The sequence below is a fragment of the Vombatus ursinus genome, unplaced genomic scaffold (assembly GCF_900497805.2).
Source record: "Vombatus ursinus unplaced genomic scaffold, bare-nosed wombat genome assembly UNPS02011916.1, whole genome shotgun sequence".
In the NCBI taxonomy this organism is placed as follows: Eukaryota; Metazoa; Chordata; class Mammalia; order Diprotodontia; family Vombatidae; genus Vombatus; species Vombatus ursinus.
Window position 1 is genome coordinate 2,304,462 of NW_020951694.1, and position 18,047 is coordinate 2,322,508.

At 38.3% G+C, this 18,047-nt stretch overlaps 1 protein-coding gene and 1 pseudogene across 4 annotated transcripts in view; both read left to right on the forward strand.

The window, feature by feature from the left end:
* The window catches only part of NDEL1 (nudE neurodevelopment protein 1 like 1), an 88,389-nt gene that overhangs the window by 13,271 nt on the left and 57,071 nt on the right, over positions 1–18,047 (forward strand). For 3 of the 4 annotated variants that reach the window (XM_027857075.1, XM_027857077.1, XM_027857076.1), the window contains exon 2: positions 3,480–3,532. The exons of the other annotated variant lie outside the window; for it this stretch is intronic. In XM_027857075.1, coding sequence (XP_027712876.1) covers positions 3,530–3,532 — 3 coding nt within the window. In that variant the 5' untranslated portion in view covers positions 3,480–3,529. The remainder of the gene's footprint in view (positions 1–3,479; positions 3,533–18,047) is intronic. 4 annotated transcript variants of the gene reach the window in all.
* Positions 5,469–9,450, forward strand: LOC114039368 (annotated as a pseudogene).

Consider the following 18,047-nt stretch of genomic DNA (forward strand, 5'->3'; position numbering starts at 1 on the left):
ATTTGGAGAGCTTCAGTATCAACATAGATCCTGGAACAGGATCTGTGTAAAAGGTCTGCCACCTCTTAGTCACTTTACTACAGCTGATCCTGATGCGTGATAAAAAATTGTTAAGTATGTTAGAGATGTCTTTATTTGTTCTGTGACGCTGATGTTCCTGTTGCTGCTTCTGCTAATGATCACTGCCTTGCCTTGTAAACTGATTTGGCATCTCCCAACACATGGATTAGATTGTTGAGATCTAAAACTTGGTCCTTCTGAAAGGAGGAGGAAGATCTTAGGATTTCTGCTTTTGTTCTCCTTAGGATTTTCTTTTTCTTTTTTTCTGTGTGGTGACTTTGTCATTGTTGTTCAGTGGCTGTTGTGGTTTTGCTTTTTTTGGTTTATTTTTTTCATTTTTAGCATAGGAAGATTGTCCAGTAATTTAAAAGCATTTAAAGCATTTAAATGCTAGAAGGTCTTCTAGAAGAGCCATAGGATCTTGCCCACCATGAAGTGTTATATGATAGAACCAATGTCTTACCAGGTTACTCCTCTTCTTAAAAGGCAATAAACCTGTCCCTAGGACTTGACTGGCTTGTACTGTGCTGCTTCCTGGTAGCTTCTGGTAATGTTGACATGGCTTCCTGGTCACCATTGGGCATAGAAGTTCCACCCCTGTGGGGGGGTTCAGGCTCTTAAGACTTGGTTGTCCTAAGATACCTTCTCCTGCTGACCAGTCTCCATATGGAGATGGAGTGGGATGTCTGCCTGACCTAAGTACTACTGTATCTTTTTTGAGATCTTTTCTATGTTATGGTTAATTAAATCTTCCTTTTCAACTGTTAAATGACCTATGAGTATCTCATTTTGTCCCATCACCAAACTAGAACTAACAGAGTATCAGTGTAGATTATATCTGTACAAGGGAGATTGAAAGGAGGGAAAGAAAGGGGAAAAAACCATGATCTAGGTCAGGGCTTTGTGAAGAGAGGCACTGCAGAGTAGTGAGATTACACTTCAGTGATGATTGTTGTCCTTCATTCTCTAAGGGGACTAAAACGACTGTCACTGTGGCTGAGTTCAGAAGGCTGGACCACAGGTTGGGCACAGATAATCCTGCATGAACATTTGGAGTGAAGATGTCTCTAAATTTGCACATTTCATGTTTCTTTTGAGGTACTGCAAGGTAATGGTGGGTTTTTGACAGTAACTCTCCCTCTACTTCAGTCTTGGCTTGTAACCTTTTCAAGTTAAATAGTTTAACCTCAGTGTGTAGCTGACTTTGATGCTATTTTTGTCCTCGTTAAAGGCATCTGACAACATTGCTGAAAACATAATGCTAAAAATTAGTATGGGAGCAAGTATACACCCTTACTTTACTCCATTGGTGACTGGGAAAGTGTGAGAACAGCATCATCCATTATCTGGAACTACTGTTACTATGTACAACGTTCTCCTATCTTCTCTTTGCATCAGTTCATATAAGTCTTTCCAGTTTTCTGAAATCATCCTGCTCATCATTTTTTATAATACAGTAATATTCCATTACCATCATATACCACAATTTATTCAGCCATTCTCCAATTGATGGGCATCCCCTCAATTTCCAATTCTTTGCTACTAGAAAAAGAGCTGCTATACATATTTTTGGACAAATAGGTGAAGAATCAGCCTGTGAAGGAGGACCCTGGTAAGACTCTTGCCAGCAATGACTAAGAGAGAGATTCCTCCCCCCCCATGATTGTCATAGGACAGTCTATTTCCTTTACCATTATAGAGTTGGACAACAGAGGCATCCTTGAACTCCTGGGGGATTCACCTCCTCTTGCCATATAACCTGGAAAATTTCAGTCAGCTTTTGTATGAGCAGTGGACCCCCTGCCTTGTAAATCTCAGCTGAAATAGAATCAGCACCAAGTACTTTGCCACATGAGAGGAGCCTAATGGTATCCAAAACCTCTTCTTCAGTTGGAAGTTCAGCTAGAGAGGGATTGACTTCAACTTGAAGTATGACATTGAGAACATTATGAAGTGTTCAGCCCATCTCTCCAGGATCATGTCCTTATCACTAATCAATGTGGCTCCATTAGCACTGAGTAGTTGAGATGCATCATAGGTCTTTGGCCAGTAAATAACCTTCAAGGCATCATAAAAGTGCTGTGGATTGTTACTATCACTGTACAGCTTTTTTTCTTCTGCCTTCTCACTGCGTCTCTCTGAGTTTTGCTTGTACTTTACTTTTGATGGAGATAAATGCTGCCTTCTTAGAGATAGATGAACTATTCTGCTGGTAAACCCTGTGGAGTTCTCATTTTTCATTTATCAGCTTCTAAATTTCCCCATCATTTTCATCAAACTAGTCTTCATGTTTGTGAGAGTTCTGGTCCAGATGAGTAAATGCAGTGCTGTACACCATCTCTCTGAAAGCTGCCCATTCCTTTTCTTTTTTTTTTTCTTTTTTTTTTTTTTTTGTTAAAGTTTTTAGGCAATTGGGGTTAAGTGACTTGCCCAGGGTCACACAGCTAGTAAGTGTCAAGTGTTTGGTCTGAGTCCGGATTTGAACTCTGGTCCTCCTGACTTCAGGGCCAGTGCTGTATCCACTGCACCACCTAGCTGCCCCCTTGCCCATTCCTTTTCTGATCCACTGTTGCCAACTGTGTGTTGGCTCAGCTTTACCTCCAAGTTAGTAATGAACTGTTCCTGCTTGGAGAAGCACTCTAATCTGTTGACATTGTTTTCTGGCAGTCATCTTGCTTTTGTTGCCCCTGCTTTTGTTGAATTTGAATATTTAGCTTGGAGAGGATAAGTCTGTGATCAGTCCAACACTTTGCACCACGTCTCCTTTGTCACTCTTGCATCCTGTGGGTCTCTTCTCCTTACAGTCACATAGTCTGTTAAATGCCAATGTTTGCTGCCAGGGTGCATCCACAAAGTTTTATTGTGTTTAGGTAAACAGAAGACAGTGTTGTTGATGAGAAGGTTATGAGATGCACAAGTCTCAAGTGTTAAGTGACTGTTATTGTTGCTGTTTCAATCTGCATTTCTCCCAAGGACTCCCTGCCATGTCTGGTAGTCTGTGTCTGCTCTTGCATTAAAGTCACCCAGAATTATAAGGTTGTCCTTTTTCCAGCACATTGATGATGAGGGTTTCCAGGTCTTCCCAAAATTTTTCTTTGAGCTTATCAGGGTTCATCATGGTAGGAACATATACACTGGTGATGGTGGCATGGCACTTTCCTTAAGTGGCAATCTCATCATGAGCCTGTTGTTCACTCCTTTTGGTAGACATACAAGCTTATCGACTAGATTATTTTTGATTGCAAAAGTTATGCCAGCTTTATGGCACTCCCTTTCAGTGTGGCCACTCCAGAAAAACATGTATCCAGCTCTGCCTTGAGTAAGCTGGCCTTCATTTGCCAGCCTTGTTTCACTCATGGCTGCTATTTGGATGTGATACCTGCTGAGTTCTCTTGCAACAAAAGCTGTTCGTCTTTCAGGTCTACTGGATTTCGTGTTGTCCGTAAGCGCGTGCACATTCCACGTATCAATGGTGAGTGGAATCATCTTTGCAAAAATTTTTGTACATTTTGTGTGTGTGTGTGTGTGTGTGTGTGTGTGTGTGTGTGTGTGTGTGTTTTGACCGCAGGGTGGGATCCCTGCCTGCTGTGGTAAGCAGGCCAGGGTTGGGTGAAGCAGACAATTTTTAGGGCCCCTTTTTAGTCCCTTCCTCACAGCAGGAGGTGAGCAGCATGGTCCTTCAAAAAGGCTGCTCAGACACCCAGGGGGCTGCCAAATCTCACTGCTGCTTCAGTCCAATGAGAAGATGACTCTTTGGCTGGGGCTGTCTGTGTGCAGGGTTGTGACTACAGCTCCCATTGTATCTGCACCTGCTACTTCATCACTTGCCTCTTGCCACAAGATTTTGAGATAGGTAAAAATGATAAAATGGTATAGGTAATATCTTTTGCTTTGCACATAAATCGGATTTAAGTGAGGCAGAGTTGCTTGACTTCGTAGGCCTCACTCTGTCTTCCAGAGTCATCAAAGTCCAGTGACAAGACAAAAGTCAAGACGACTGATGATGGTTCAGGATTCGGTGGATGACCTTGGTGTCTTTGATGTCTAACCAACCTCTAAGCACTCTACAGCACCTGCTTCCGCTGCCTTCATGGCCTGTTGGAACAAATTGTTCTCATCTGCCCATTCCACTGGGGGAAGTCTTCACATGGTTGGGGTAGACACCCCCATGACTTAACAAAGGGTTTGAGACCCCTCTGTTACCCTCAACCTGGTTTAGTGCCTCTGCAGAAAAGGTTTACCAGGGTGTGGCTGCTGTGCATGCTACTGCTTCTTAGAGCTACAGGTGAGAGTTGGGTGAGTTAGGTAGACACCAAAGGTGGAAAGCAGACCTGAAAAGGGCTTGGCAGCCCTTACACCAGAGTTATTAGTCCTCCCTGAACACACCATACACCCTCACCGTACTTTAGGTGTATTTTGCTAGTATTGAATCTGTTCCTTTTCTCTCTTCACCTTCTTTGTGAAAGTACAAGAAGCAAAGAGAGGAAAAAATATAAGATATGAGGGAGGGAAAAATGATGATCATAACTGTGAATGTGAATTGAATGAACTCACATAAAATAGGAGGGTAGCAGAATCAACAATAATGTGTTTACAGGAAATAAACTTCAAAAATATTTGGAGCTTAAATTATGGGCTGGAGTCATATTGCTTCAGATGAATCAAAAAAAGCAGGGTGGAAATCATATGATAAAGCAGTAGTAAAAAAAAGAAATGCTTAAAAGAGATACACAGGAAAAAGATACAATAAACTGCAGAAATTCCCCCCAAGATCAAAGAAATAGAAAAAGAGAGAGACATTTAGAAATCCAAAGGGAGAGAGAGATCCAACATCTTTTGGAAAATCTCTCCAAACCAAGGCTTTTACTTTGTAAAATCTATAGGTTTCAAAACCGAAGACTAAATGAAATTAAACTGGAGTATGAAGATTAGGAAACAGTTTCAGTTTAGAAAAAATAAAACAACTTTTGATGTACCCTGGAGAATCATCTTCCCAAAACTATGCAATTCTTCTTTAACCTTCTAAAAAGAGTTTTTCTTTCTTCTTTCTAAAATAAATTTATAAATACGTCTGTTAAGTAAAATAAATACTTCTATTAATTAAATTAATCAAAGACTTCTTTCTTTGAGTTGGATAATGCCCTAATCAGTTTTGGGGAGGAATCCTTCCTGGAATGATTTGTCCTCTTACTTTAGAGAATGGATAGGTTTTTAGTAAGAATGATGCAATAAAACCAAAACTCACTACCATTTGTAGTGGTAGCAGCAGCATGTCTCACAAGAAGTTCTCTGCTTCCTGCCTCATGAGTAAAAAAGCAGACACAAGAGAAAAGTGAAGAGATAACCTTACTAAGCCCATCCACCTCACAGCCTTGGAAGGGGTTGTGTATGACAGGGTCGTGTGCTACATGACTTACATTGTTTAGAAATTGGACAGGACTGGCTCCAAGGTGAGCAAGAGAGAAATTGTTGAAATGGATACCATAGAAACCTACACCCCTCCTGTCATGGTCATTGTAGGCGTCATGGACAACGTACGAATCCCTGTGGCCTCCATATATTCAGTACTGTATTTGTTGAGCACATCATTGATGAGAATACGAGAACTGGTACAAATCCAAAAAGGCCTTTATCAAGAACTGTAAGAAATGGCAGGATGATGGTAAGAAACAGTTGGTCAGAGACTTGAGCAGTATGAAAAAACACTGCTAGATTATTTGGGTCATTGCCTATACCCAATTGTATTTGTTCCCTCAAGGCAGAAGAAACCTCATCTGCTGGAGATCCAGGTGAAAAGTGGTGGTGTTTCTGAAAAACTGGACTGGGCTCAGGAGAAGCTGGAGCAGCAAATGCCTATTTCTACTGTATGTGGGCAGGAGGCAGTGATTGTTGTCATTAGGAAAACAAAGGGGATGGTGGAGAAAAGGCAGCAACTCAACTGAGCTCTCCCCCAGACCCCTCCAAATACCTTTAAATAATACCATAAAACAATTTCTGGAGCAGCAGGACCCACAAAAGGACGGGGTGAAATAATTTCCAGCCAAAGACAACTTAGAAGGTTAGCAGGAAAGATTTGTTGCACTTGGGTAGGAGTGGAGCACTGTCCAGTGCAGGCTGCACCAGCGCAGACTGGGCCCCAGCAAAGATCTGGAGCAGGCCTTTGGAGTCACTGAATCAGCAGCAGCAGCAGCAGTTGCTTCTGGAGCTCTCAGCCCACAGATGCTAAGGGGGTTGAACAACTGGTCAGAAGGAGATGACAGGGGTCACTTTGCTAGCACTGAGGCAGAACTCTGTTGCTTTGCCCATTCTTGGATCTGGGTGGCAGTTCCAGGGTGAGGAGGAGCATTAGCACACCAGAGCTTGTGGCTGCAATGGGGCAGGGACCCTTGTCACGCTTCAGGGCAGAAAAGAGTACTTGTGGTCACTCACAGACCAGAGCACAGGCCAGGAGAGTAGTAAACACACTTCTTCTTAGATCATACCTCCTTAGAAGAACTGAAAACTTACAGGTTCCTAGAAATATCTCTGAAAACAGCTACACAAAACCCCTGAAGCTTGGGACAGTGCACCCTCCACCTTGGAAGCAGATCCCTACTTTAACAAAGAGTTAAAAGTTGAGAAATAGGCTGGAAAAATGAGCAAACGAGAAAAAAAATCTGCCCATAGAAAGTTACTGTGGTGACATGGAAGATCAAAACACACTCAGAAGAAGATAATGAAGCTCCTACAGCTAAAGCTTCTAAGAAAAATATGAATTAGTCTCAGGCCATGAAAGAGCTCAAAATGGATTTTGAAAATCAGGTAAAAGAGATAGAGGAAAAAGTGGGAAGAGAAATGAGAGTGATACAAGAAAATCGTGAAAAAAGAGTCAACAGCTTGGTGAAGGAGACCCAAAAAAATAGTGAAGAAAATAACACTGTAAAAAACAGACTAGGCAAAATGGTAAAGGAGGCCCAAAAAGTCAATGAGGAAAAGAATGCCTTAAAAAGTAGAATTGGCCAAATAGAAAAGGGAGGTACAAAAGCTCACTGAAGAAAATAATTTCTTAAAAATTAGAATTGAACAAATGGAAGCTAGTGACTTTATGAGAAATCAAGAAGCAATAAAACAAAGCCAAAAGAATGCAAAAATAGAAGACAATGTGGAATATCTCGTTGGAAAAACAACTAACCTAGAAAATAGATCCAGGAGATATAATTTAAGAATTATTGGACCTCCTGAAAGCCATGATAAAAAAAAAAAAGAAAAAAGAAAAAAAAAGAGCCTATACATTATCTTTCAAGAAATTATCAAGGAAAATTGCCTTGATATTCTAGAACCAGAGGGTGAAATAGAAGTCAAAGGAATCCACCTATAACCTCCTGAAAGAGATCCCAGAATGAAAACTCTTAGGAATATATAGCCAAATTCCAGAGTTCTCGGGTCAAGGAAAAAATATTGAAAGCAGCTAGAAAGAAACAATTCAAGTATTGTGGAAACACAATCAGGATAACACAAGATTCAGCAGCTTCTACATTAAGGGATTGGAGGGCTTGGAATATGATATTCCAGAGGTCAAAGGAGCTAGAATTAAAACCAAGAATCACCGCCCAGCAAAACTGAGTGTAATCAATGTGGGGGCAAAATTGATATTCAGTGATGTAGAGGTCTTTCACGAATTTTGATGACAAGACCAGAGCTGAATAGAAAATTTAACTTTCAAATATAAGACTCGAAAGAAGCATACAAAGGTAAACAGGAAAGGGAAATTTTATAAGGGACTTAATAAGGTTAAACTGTTTACATTCCTACATGGGAAAATGATATTTGTGACTCATGAGATCTTTCTCATTATAGGGCAGGTAGAAGGAATATAAGGCATAAGTGTGAGTTGAATATAAAGGGATGATATTTAAAAAAAAAACAACAGCTAAGGGGTGAGAGATAGGAATGTACTGGGAGAAAGGGAAAGGGAGAGGTAGAATGGGGTGAATTATCTCACATAAAAGAGATAAGAAAAAGCTTTTACAGTGAAGGGAAAGGGGGGGGTTGGTGAGAGGGAGTGAATGAATCTTGTTCTTATCCAAATTGGCTCAAAGAGGGAATAACATACACACTCAATAATGGATTATAGAACTCTAGATTACCCTACAAGAAAGTAGGAGAGGAATGGGATAAGAGAAGAGGGGGAGGTGATAAAAAGGAGGGCAGATTGGGGGAGAGGGTAGTTAGAAGCAAAACACTTTTGAGTAGGGACAGGGTGAAAGGAGAGAGAGAATAAAATAAATGGGGGGGAGTAGGGTAGAAGGAAATAGTTAACAATAATTGAAAAAAACTTTGAAGCAAGTTTGTCTGATAAAGGCCTCATTTCTCAAACATGTAGAGAACTGAATCAAATATATAAAAATAAGAGCCATTCCCCATTTGATAAATGGTCAAAAGATATGAAGTTTTCAGATGAAGTAATCAAATCTATCTGTAGCCATATGAAAAAATCTTCTAACTCATTGTTGATTGGAGAAATGCAAATTAAAACAATTCTGAGGTACTACCTCATACCTATTAGATTACTAATAGGACAGAAAAGGAAAATGACCAGTGTTGGAGGGGATGTGGGGAAAATGATACATTAATGCACTGTTTGGAGAGTTGTGAACTGATTCAACCATTCTGTAGAGCAATTTGAAACTATGCCCATAGAGCTATGAAACCATGCATACTGTGACCTAGCAATATCACTACTAGGTCTGCATCCCCGAAGAGATAAAAAACAAAAAGGAAAAGGACCTATATGTACAAAAATATGTATAGCTCTTTTCTGGTGGCAAAGAATTGGAAATTGAGAGGATGTCCATCAATTGAGGAATGGTTGAAAAAATTGTGGTGTGTGATTATGGTAGAATACTATTTTGCTGTAAGAAGTGATGATCTCAGAAAAACCTGGAATGACTTACATGAGCTGATGCAAACTGAAATGTACTGTGTGCAAAGTAACAGTAAGATGATTAGCTGTGAATGACTTAGCTATTCTCAGCAATACAATAATCGAAAACAACTCTGAAGGACTTATGATGAAAAATGTTATCCATCCTCAGAGAAAGAACTGATGGTGTCTGAATACAGATTGAAGCATTGAAAAAAAAAGATAACAAAGGACAAGGGTTGCAAAGGCATCTCTAGCCCTTTGACACACTGAAAGCTCCCCCGTAATGCACATCGATGCTTGTGCAAAGTGGCCTATATTGGAGATTGATATCCTGCCCGTCTGTGGCCTAGGCTGCTCCGAAGGGCTACCACCACTACACTAAGATCTTCAAAAAGATCCAGAAGACTGGCTAAGTGGTACCATATTAAGGGTGATCCAGAAAAATACAGCTCTTGATTATGATCTGTCTGTTAAGAGAGTTTATCACTGTGGTGAGATGACTGGTGACTTTTTCATGTTGTGTTTTAGGGACCAAAATGTTGTTTCTTACTTTATTAAAATCTGCCAATACAGCTGAAACATCATACCCTAAAGATTGACTTGAAGTTTATCAATACCACCTGCAGATTTGACCATGGCTGCTTGTAGATCATAAAGGAGAAGAAAGTGTTCATGGGACCTACTTAAGGATTATGTTGCTGAAGAGCAGGCTGCTTAATATAATTCCTAGCCAGTCAGCTGGGAGCTTGGTAAACTCTTAGTAAAATTGAAGTTATTTTAAAAAAAGATAGAGAAAGGTCTTCATCGTTCCAAAATTGATAGTTCGTGAAAGACTGATACGTTTCCTCATTCAGATTAGACCAGGGACCAAGACTAAAGTATTGTCCTAATATTATTTTGTAATATGTACTCTAAAGAGGGAATAGGTATTTGGGGGTGTGGGCTAGTATGATGATTATAGCAGTTGTCACAAAAATTATTTAGTACTGCTTAAAAAATGGAGAAGTTAATCACTAAAACAGATTAATAAACTAAACTCAGAAACAATCAAATAAAGTAGCATAGGGTTTCATAAGCCCAAGGACTCTCTATTAGACAAAAACAACTGGAAAATAGACTCTCAGAAGTTGAATTTAGGCAAACATCTCATGTTTTTTACCACATTAAGCTCCAAATGGATAGATATGTCATCTATGTAAAGATCATATATAAACTAGAGGAGCAGGGAAGGAGGTGATATCTTTCACAAATGTGGATAGGGGAAAGGGAGGGTTTTTGACCAAACAAGGAATAGAGATGATCATAAAACATAAAATGGACAAGTTTGATTATATAAAATTGAAAAACTTCTGCACAAGAGAAACCAGTAGTTAAAATTAGAAGGGAACTTGTCAACCTGGGGGAAAAATTGTTGCAGCAAATTCTTCTGATAAAAGTCTGGTATTCAAGTTACATAGGGAATTACTGTGTATCTATAAGAATAAGCCATTCCAAAGTAAGATAAAGGCAGTTCTCAGTGGAAGAAATCCAAGCTATTATCATATGAGAAAATGCTTTAACTCACTAATAATGAAAAATGTAAATTGAAATTGTTTTGTGGCGCTACCCCATTGTATTGGCACAAATAAAAGGACAATTGTTGTGAGGTCTGTAAGACAGGTACACTAAAAAGCATTGTTGGTGGAGCTGTGAATTAAGCCAGCCATTCTTTAAAGCAATTGGAGCTATGTTTCAGAGGTTACTAAAGTATGGATGCCTTTTGACTCATTGGCAGGAATGTACCTCGAAGAGATTAAAAAAAAAAAAGAGGGAAAGGATCCCTATATAGTAGTACTTTTTGTTGTAGCAGAGAACTGCTAGTTGTATAATCAAAGTGGGCACCTCCAAGGTTCAGCTAAACATACTGTGAATGTAATGGGATAATATAGCATAGTAAAAAATGTTGAACATAAGAGATTCAGAGAAATTGTATGAGCTAGAGTGAAATGAGCAGTGCTAAGAGAATAATTTACATGATGACTACAATAATGTAAAGGAAAATAGCTTTGAAAGACTAAAGAACTTAAGGACCAGTCATGACTTCAGAAGACTAGTTCAAGCATGCCTCCCAGCACTTGGTAGAGGGGTGTTGAACCAGACGGTTAAAATGAGACAGTGCATTTACAGACAGAGGTTAATGTAGTTTTCTCCTACTACACTAACTGAGCTTATTTCGGTAGGAAGGGCCGTTTAGGGGACAATGAGTGATGTAAAAGAAAGGAGAAACAATAAAAAAAGATAGAAGGGGACATAGAAAAGCATAGTTTTATAACTTTTGACCCATTTTTAATACATAAAAAAAAATATAATTGACACTCACATTTTCATATACCAAAACCTCTCCCCAAAATAGAAAGGTATGTATTTCCCCTTAAAAACAAAACTAGATTGAATTGTGTTTCTTTTTAATTGATATTTTCTTTCACTTGATTTTCCCCCTTTCCCACCCTGCAACGGTTAATGAATATTAATTTAAAAAGATTTCTAGACCTCCTTTTGATGTTGACCATTTTCATTGTATTAGGTGCATTTCATTATTTTAGGTGTTTGTAAATTGTAATGTGACTCCAGTAGACTTATTATTTTTGTAGAACAGATGATGTAACAGATCCCTTTTCTCAAAGAGGTGAGGGACTGTAGGTATACAATGTTGCATATACTGTTATATTTGATCATTTTGTCTTTGCTTTTGCCTGTCTTTGCTTTTGCCTGTCTTTGTCTTTTGCTTTCCAGCGTTTCTTGTCGCATGTAATCATTGATTTATATTTATTTGGTTTACCTAATTTCCAGGGAGCACACTGCTTTGGTACATTTTAACACTTTAAACTTTTTTTTTTTTGCCTTCTAGTTCTTTCTTCCAGGTCTTTTATTTCATTACAAAAATTCTTCTCAGGTATTCATGTAGTCCTTATGGAAAATCCATGTTTTCCTTTGAATTTATGCTTGATACTTCTTGTGGACTATCTCTCTTCTAGTTTAGATTTTTTATTATCTTTGGATTTGTAATAATTGTCTGGATCTGTAATAATTATAATTCTAGTGGTTGGTATCTTCATGTTTTTTTATTTTTTAATTTTTAAAAAAATTTTTTGGTATCTTCATTTTTTATGTGTATCTCCAGCCTTGGTTCCTGAAGTAGGACATTGTGCCAAGGGGAGGTATGTGCACCAAATGATTAATCAGTTTTCTTACTCTGGACCTACCTGCTGACCTTCACCCCTCAGAAGTGTCTGTGATAAGAATGCTAGTAGGTTTTAGGTTCTCCTGGATCTTTGAGATTTAGAACACTGGGTTTCAGAACCTTCTGTGGCATCTTGGGACAGAATGCTATGGAACAACTCAGGACTGAGTTGTCCCAAACTGAGTGCTACTACATTTGTACTGGTTGCTGTGGCTCTAGGTGACTTCCAGCATTCATACTGTGGGTTTCCAGTCACTTTGGGACTTTGTTTTAGGAACTCTGTGCTTTTGCTTTTTCAATATACAGAACCTTTCAGACTGTTGGTGTGTCTGGCCCATTTCTAGTTGTGCTGAGAGACTTTCCTCTTGTTTGTTTGCATTGATTCTGGCTTTTCTAAGGAACCCCCTTTACTATTGCACTGTGGGCTTTTGGTGTTTTGTATGGTGGTGGGATGGATTAAGTCATTCACTGTATTTACTCAGTTGTGTTTCTTGGTCATTATTTGGTCTGATGCAATATTTAAATTTTTGTTGGAGTGGATGTGTGGGAGCTGAGCTTTCATCATTCTATTCAGCCAGCTATCTTAGCCAGAAGTCCTTTTTGGGGGGGGGAGCGGGGAATAGTTAAAAGGGAGGTGGGAGGAAGAGGAGGCATATTGGAAATCAACTGTGATTCTAAGGATACTCTCATTGTGTATGTAGATGTTTCTTATAAAATTTTAATAGACTGAGGAAGTATATATAAGGGTCAGTAATTATTAATATTCTCTGTTGCCTTTTTTTTTAGTACTCAGAGATGTAACTTTTTTGCAAATACTTGTTCTAGTCCAGCTGCACTTCCCATTTTTGTTTTCTTCAATATTTCTACTTCGTTAAGAAGCACATTCAGGACACTAGTATTTGAATCCAAATATGGTACCTCCCCTGTCAAGGAAGAAAAGACTTTTTTATAAAGATATAGATACAACATTTATATTTTTGTCTCTTTGCCCTTCCATTTTCACTCCTAAATACCCTCAGAATGATTTTTGCTTTGTCATGTCTCTAACTAGATTTTCTTTTAACTTAATTTCCCTTCCATTGCATTTATGAGGCAACTACTGCTCATAATCTTCCAATCAGTGAGACAACAAACATTTATTAAGTTTCTTGTATGTGCTTGGTGCTGTGCTAAGTGTTGAGGAAACCAAGGCTAAAATGGAATAGTTCCTGCCTTCAGTTAGTTTGCATCAGAGAAATAGCATGTAAAATATTACAAATGAGTTTATGTTTTAAACCATTGGTATTAAACTCAAATAGAAATGGGGGGATGGGGTGCTACTAAACAGTACATGAGGATCTTTTCAGGCCACATATTGACTTTTAAAATGACATATTAACATTATCTATGTTCTGTTTTATTTTATTTTGTTAAATATTTCCCAATTATATTTTATTCAGGTTCCACCACACTCAAGAGTGTTGCCACCCTCATTTTTGACATCTCAATTTCAGGCCATTATTACCTTTGACTTCCATATCCCTTTGTTTGACAAATAAATAGTTTGTTGACTGAGGTAGTTTTTAGGTGGTCTCATTATGGTAATTAATTTACGTGGGTTAAGTTTCTTGTGAGCAGGCATTGTTTCATTCATTGTATCTGTATTACAATGAAGTTCATAACATAGTACATGGCACATAGTTGATATCTTAATAAATGCCTATTGATTAAAAGGTTAAATTTCCTCAGGAAATATATGTCTGTGTTAGTGTCTGTTATTTTATCCATTTCCCATTTTGGAACATCAACAGCCATTTAAATAGGTTGGATTTGTCTCAATTAAGTGACAATAAATATATTATTTTAGTTTGATTTTGGTTTTGATCTTTGCCTGAAAGTGTCCACGGTCTGGTTATACATGGATGGATTGTTTAGAAATGACTTCAATATCATACAGACACCATTTATTTCTGTCTGTTATGTCAGTTTCATTTCTGTGTGATTTTATTCAGTGCTTACCATGTCTAGCATCTCCTTAATCTTTTCTAGAAGAAAGGTATTGAAGATATCTAAGAATGAGGCCTGTGTGTTCTAGAAGTTGTTGGCCTTTATTATTTCTTAATCCTGAGTTATATTTTCAAACAATTTTTTCATTATATTGTTACCTTTGTGTATTCCATTTCTAATTGGAGATATTTCCCAAGGCTCTTCTCTGTCTTCTATCCTTATCTCTCTCTCTCTCTCTCTCTCCACTCTTGGTGATCTCATCCTCATGGTCTTAATTATTTATCGTCTCTGTGCAGATAACTCCAAAATCTACACATCCAGGCCCAGCCTCCCCCTTGAGCTTTTGTCCTATATTAGTAACTGCCTATTGAGCATTTCTGACTGGATGTTCTGAAAACATTTCACAATCAGTATGCCCCAAATAGAACTTACTGTCTTTCCCTGCCAAACCTACTTCTCTTCCATACCTTCCTATTTCTGTTGAAAACACCACAATTCTTCCAGTCTCCTAGGTTTATAACTTGAGTGTTATCCTTGACTTTACTGTTACTCACCTCACATATCCAGTCATTTGCCAAATTTTGCTTCCATAACATCTATTTATCCAACATGGGCACCACCTTAGTTCAGGCCCCCATCACCTCTTGCCAAGACTATTGCAGTGACTTCCTGATTGATTTTCCTGCTTCAGATACCTCCCCCATTCCAATCCATTCTCCACACAGTTGCCAAAGTGATTTTCAAAAAAATACCAAAATGGCCATGCCACTTCAATGCCTCCCTGTTGCCCCTAGGATAAAATATTGGTTTTTAAAGCTCTTCATAACCTGGTTCCCAGCTTCACTTTCCAGCCTCTTTATTCATTTCTCCCCATCTTATACTTTACAGGGCAGCCAAGCTGGTCTCATGTGTTCCTGACACAGTACACTCCATCTCTAATCTCTGTGCCTTTGCACTAGCTGTTTCTAACCTTGAATATACTCACTTCATCACCTCCATCTCATAAAACCCCTCGTTTCCTTCAGGATTTAATTCAATCACTACCTTTTAACATTTAAAAAAAATTGTTTCATTATGAATATAAATAACATCCTTCCACCAAGAGTTCTGTACACACAACAGGATTCTCTATGAAACCATAATTCTCCATTTCATATCACTTGCCTTCTGCATATTATTTTCAAAATTATCTTGCCTGTCTTTGCTTTCTTCGGAACTTTTTTTGGCTCTCTTCTGTGAATTAATGACCCTTTTTTTGGGCTTCATTACTTACGTCCTCCTTAGCCCTTCATCCCCTGATTAACCAAGAGGGGGAAAAAAGCAGCCTGTACCCCCCCCCAAAAAAAGAAAAGAAAATCCTTGTAACAAGCATTGTCAAGCAAAACAAATCCATACGGTTTCTATGGCACTCTCTTCCTGTACCATATGTCCATCTACTCTCTTTCAGACAGTAATTATTATATTTTATTGTAGGTCTTTTGAAGATGGATGGTTATTGCATTTAGCTGAATTCTTAAGTCTTTCAAAGTTGTTTTTCTTTACAGTTTTGCTGTCATGTAAATTGTTCTCCTGGTTCAGCTCACCTCACTTTGTATCATTTCATACTTCCTAGTATTCTCTGAAGTCATCTCTTTTGTCATTTCACGTGGCCTAATTATATTTCATTATGTTGATGTACCACCCTTGTTAAGCCATCCCCCAGTCTGAGTCACCTCCTTAGATTCTAGTTCTTTCCTTTGTTTCCCTTTTATTCCCTTGTAATTTTTGCTTCTGCTAACTGTGGGTGTTCCCTAAGATTCCATCCTGGGTCATCTTTTCTTCTCCCCCTATACCATTTCACTTGGTGGTCTAATCAGCTCCTGTGGAATCAATTACCATCTCTATGTAGATGATTTTCAGATTGATTTGTCCAGCCCTAACCTCCCAACCCCCAGCCTTGAAGGGGATGTCCTGTCAACATCTTAAACAAAGCATTGTCAAAACTGAACTCATCTTCCTCCCAACTCCGTCACACTCCCCTCTTCCCAACTTCCCTACTACTGTTGAAAGTACCACTATCCTTCCAGTCACCTAGGTGTTTCACAACCCAGGTGTCATCAACTCCTTTCTCTCACCCTTTATATTCAGTCAGTTGGTAAGTACTGTCCCTCTTCTTTCATAATAAATCTAGTATATGCTTCCTTTTCCCTCTCTGGTTACTCATAGGTCTAATCCTACTCTGATTAGTTTTATTTGCTCTGTATTATGACCTGGGCCAATTCCCCTCCTTGCTCATAAGGCTCACCATTAGTGCCAAACTTAGTGTGCACAACTCTATTGGCTTAGCCCACTTCAGTGCAGAATTCCTAAGCTTAAGAAATCTACCAGCCTCAGCCTTCTTGGTAGCTGGGATTATAGGCATATGCAAGCACACTGAGCTACTCCATGCATTTTCACTGACTGGCCCCCTTGCCCAATTCTCTCTCTCCTCATCTTTTTTTTTTTTTTTAATAATTTTTAAATTTTATTTGTTTTGAATTATCAATCGCTTCCATAAGCTTTTGAGTTTTAAATTTTTCTCCCTGTCCTTCTCCACTTCCCTCCCCAAGACGGTGAGCAATCTGAAATAGGCTATACATATACATTTCTATTAAACATATTTTTACATTAGTGATGTTGTAGTGAGAATTAGAACTAATACCTCCTCATCTTTGTCTCCTGGTTTCTTTAGTTTCCTTTAGGTCCCAGCTAAAATCCCGTATTCTGCAAGGTCTTTCTTCATACACTTAATACTGTATATATCTTGTCTGTACATAGTTGGCTGTGATAATTTATAGCTTACTAACAGTGCATTAATGTACCTGTTTTCCTATAGCCTGTCTAGCATTTGTTATTTTCCTTTTGTATTGGCTTTGCCAATTCAGTGGGTATGTGGTAGAATCTCAGAGCTGCTTCAGTTTACATTTCTCTCATTATTAGTGATTTGAAGCATTTTTTTTCATATAGCTATTGGTAGCTTGGCTTTATTCCATATAGTTCATTTTTATATACTTTCGTTTTGAATAGTACCCTTTAACATCTTTTTTTTATTTTAATGTGTTTTGGTTTGAATTTGATTTGTCTCATTTTTGTAACTTGGTGATGGCATGATAAATTTCAGAAGATCCTTTCAGTTTCAGTCTTTCTGGGTTAAATATATTTCCTATAAATAATATATTGCTGAATTCTCTTTTAAAATTCATTATATTGCTCCTTTTATTTTAATGTAGCTTTTATCCCATTTACATTGTGTTATAATTTTCTTAAAAAAGCCCCCATTACTTTTTTTAAAAAATGATTCGTTTTATTAGAATGTGAACAAATTTTCTAACACATTTTTTCTTCTTGTTTCTGTTTTTAAACCAAACTTAAATCCACACTAAATAAAGTTCTTCTGCCTTATTAATCCTCAGATATCCATTAATCAGCTGTTATGTGCTATTTGATATGCTGGGTATTGGGAATACAGATACAAAATAGAGAGAATTCTTGCCCTTTGGAGCTTACATTCTAATAAGAGGATATACCAGGTTCTCAGATGAGTGCTTAAAGGATATATAAAAAACAAAAACACCTTGATTTGAGGGACTAAGAAATTGGGGGAATCAGGAAAGGACTCTTGAAGGAGTTGACTCTTCAGCTGAGCCTTGCTAGGGGTTCCGAAGATAGATTTGCAGAGGAAGAACATTCCAGATATGAGGAATAGCTTATGCAGAGTCATGGAGGCAGAAGATGGAATGTTGTCTATGGAGGAACACCAGTCACTTTGATCAGAGCATAAAGTGCCTGAGGGGGAGTAATATGTAATCAGGCTGGAAAGATAGGCTGGAGCCAGTTTAAGAAGGGTTTCAAATGACA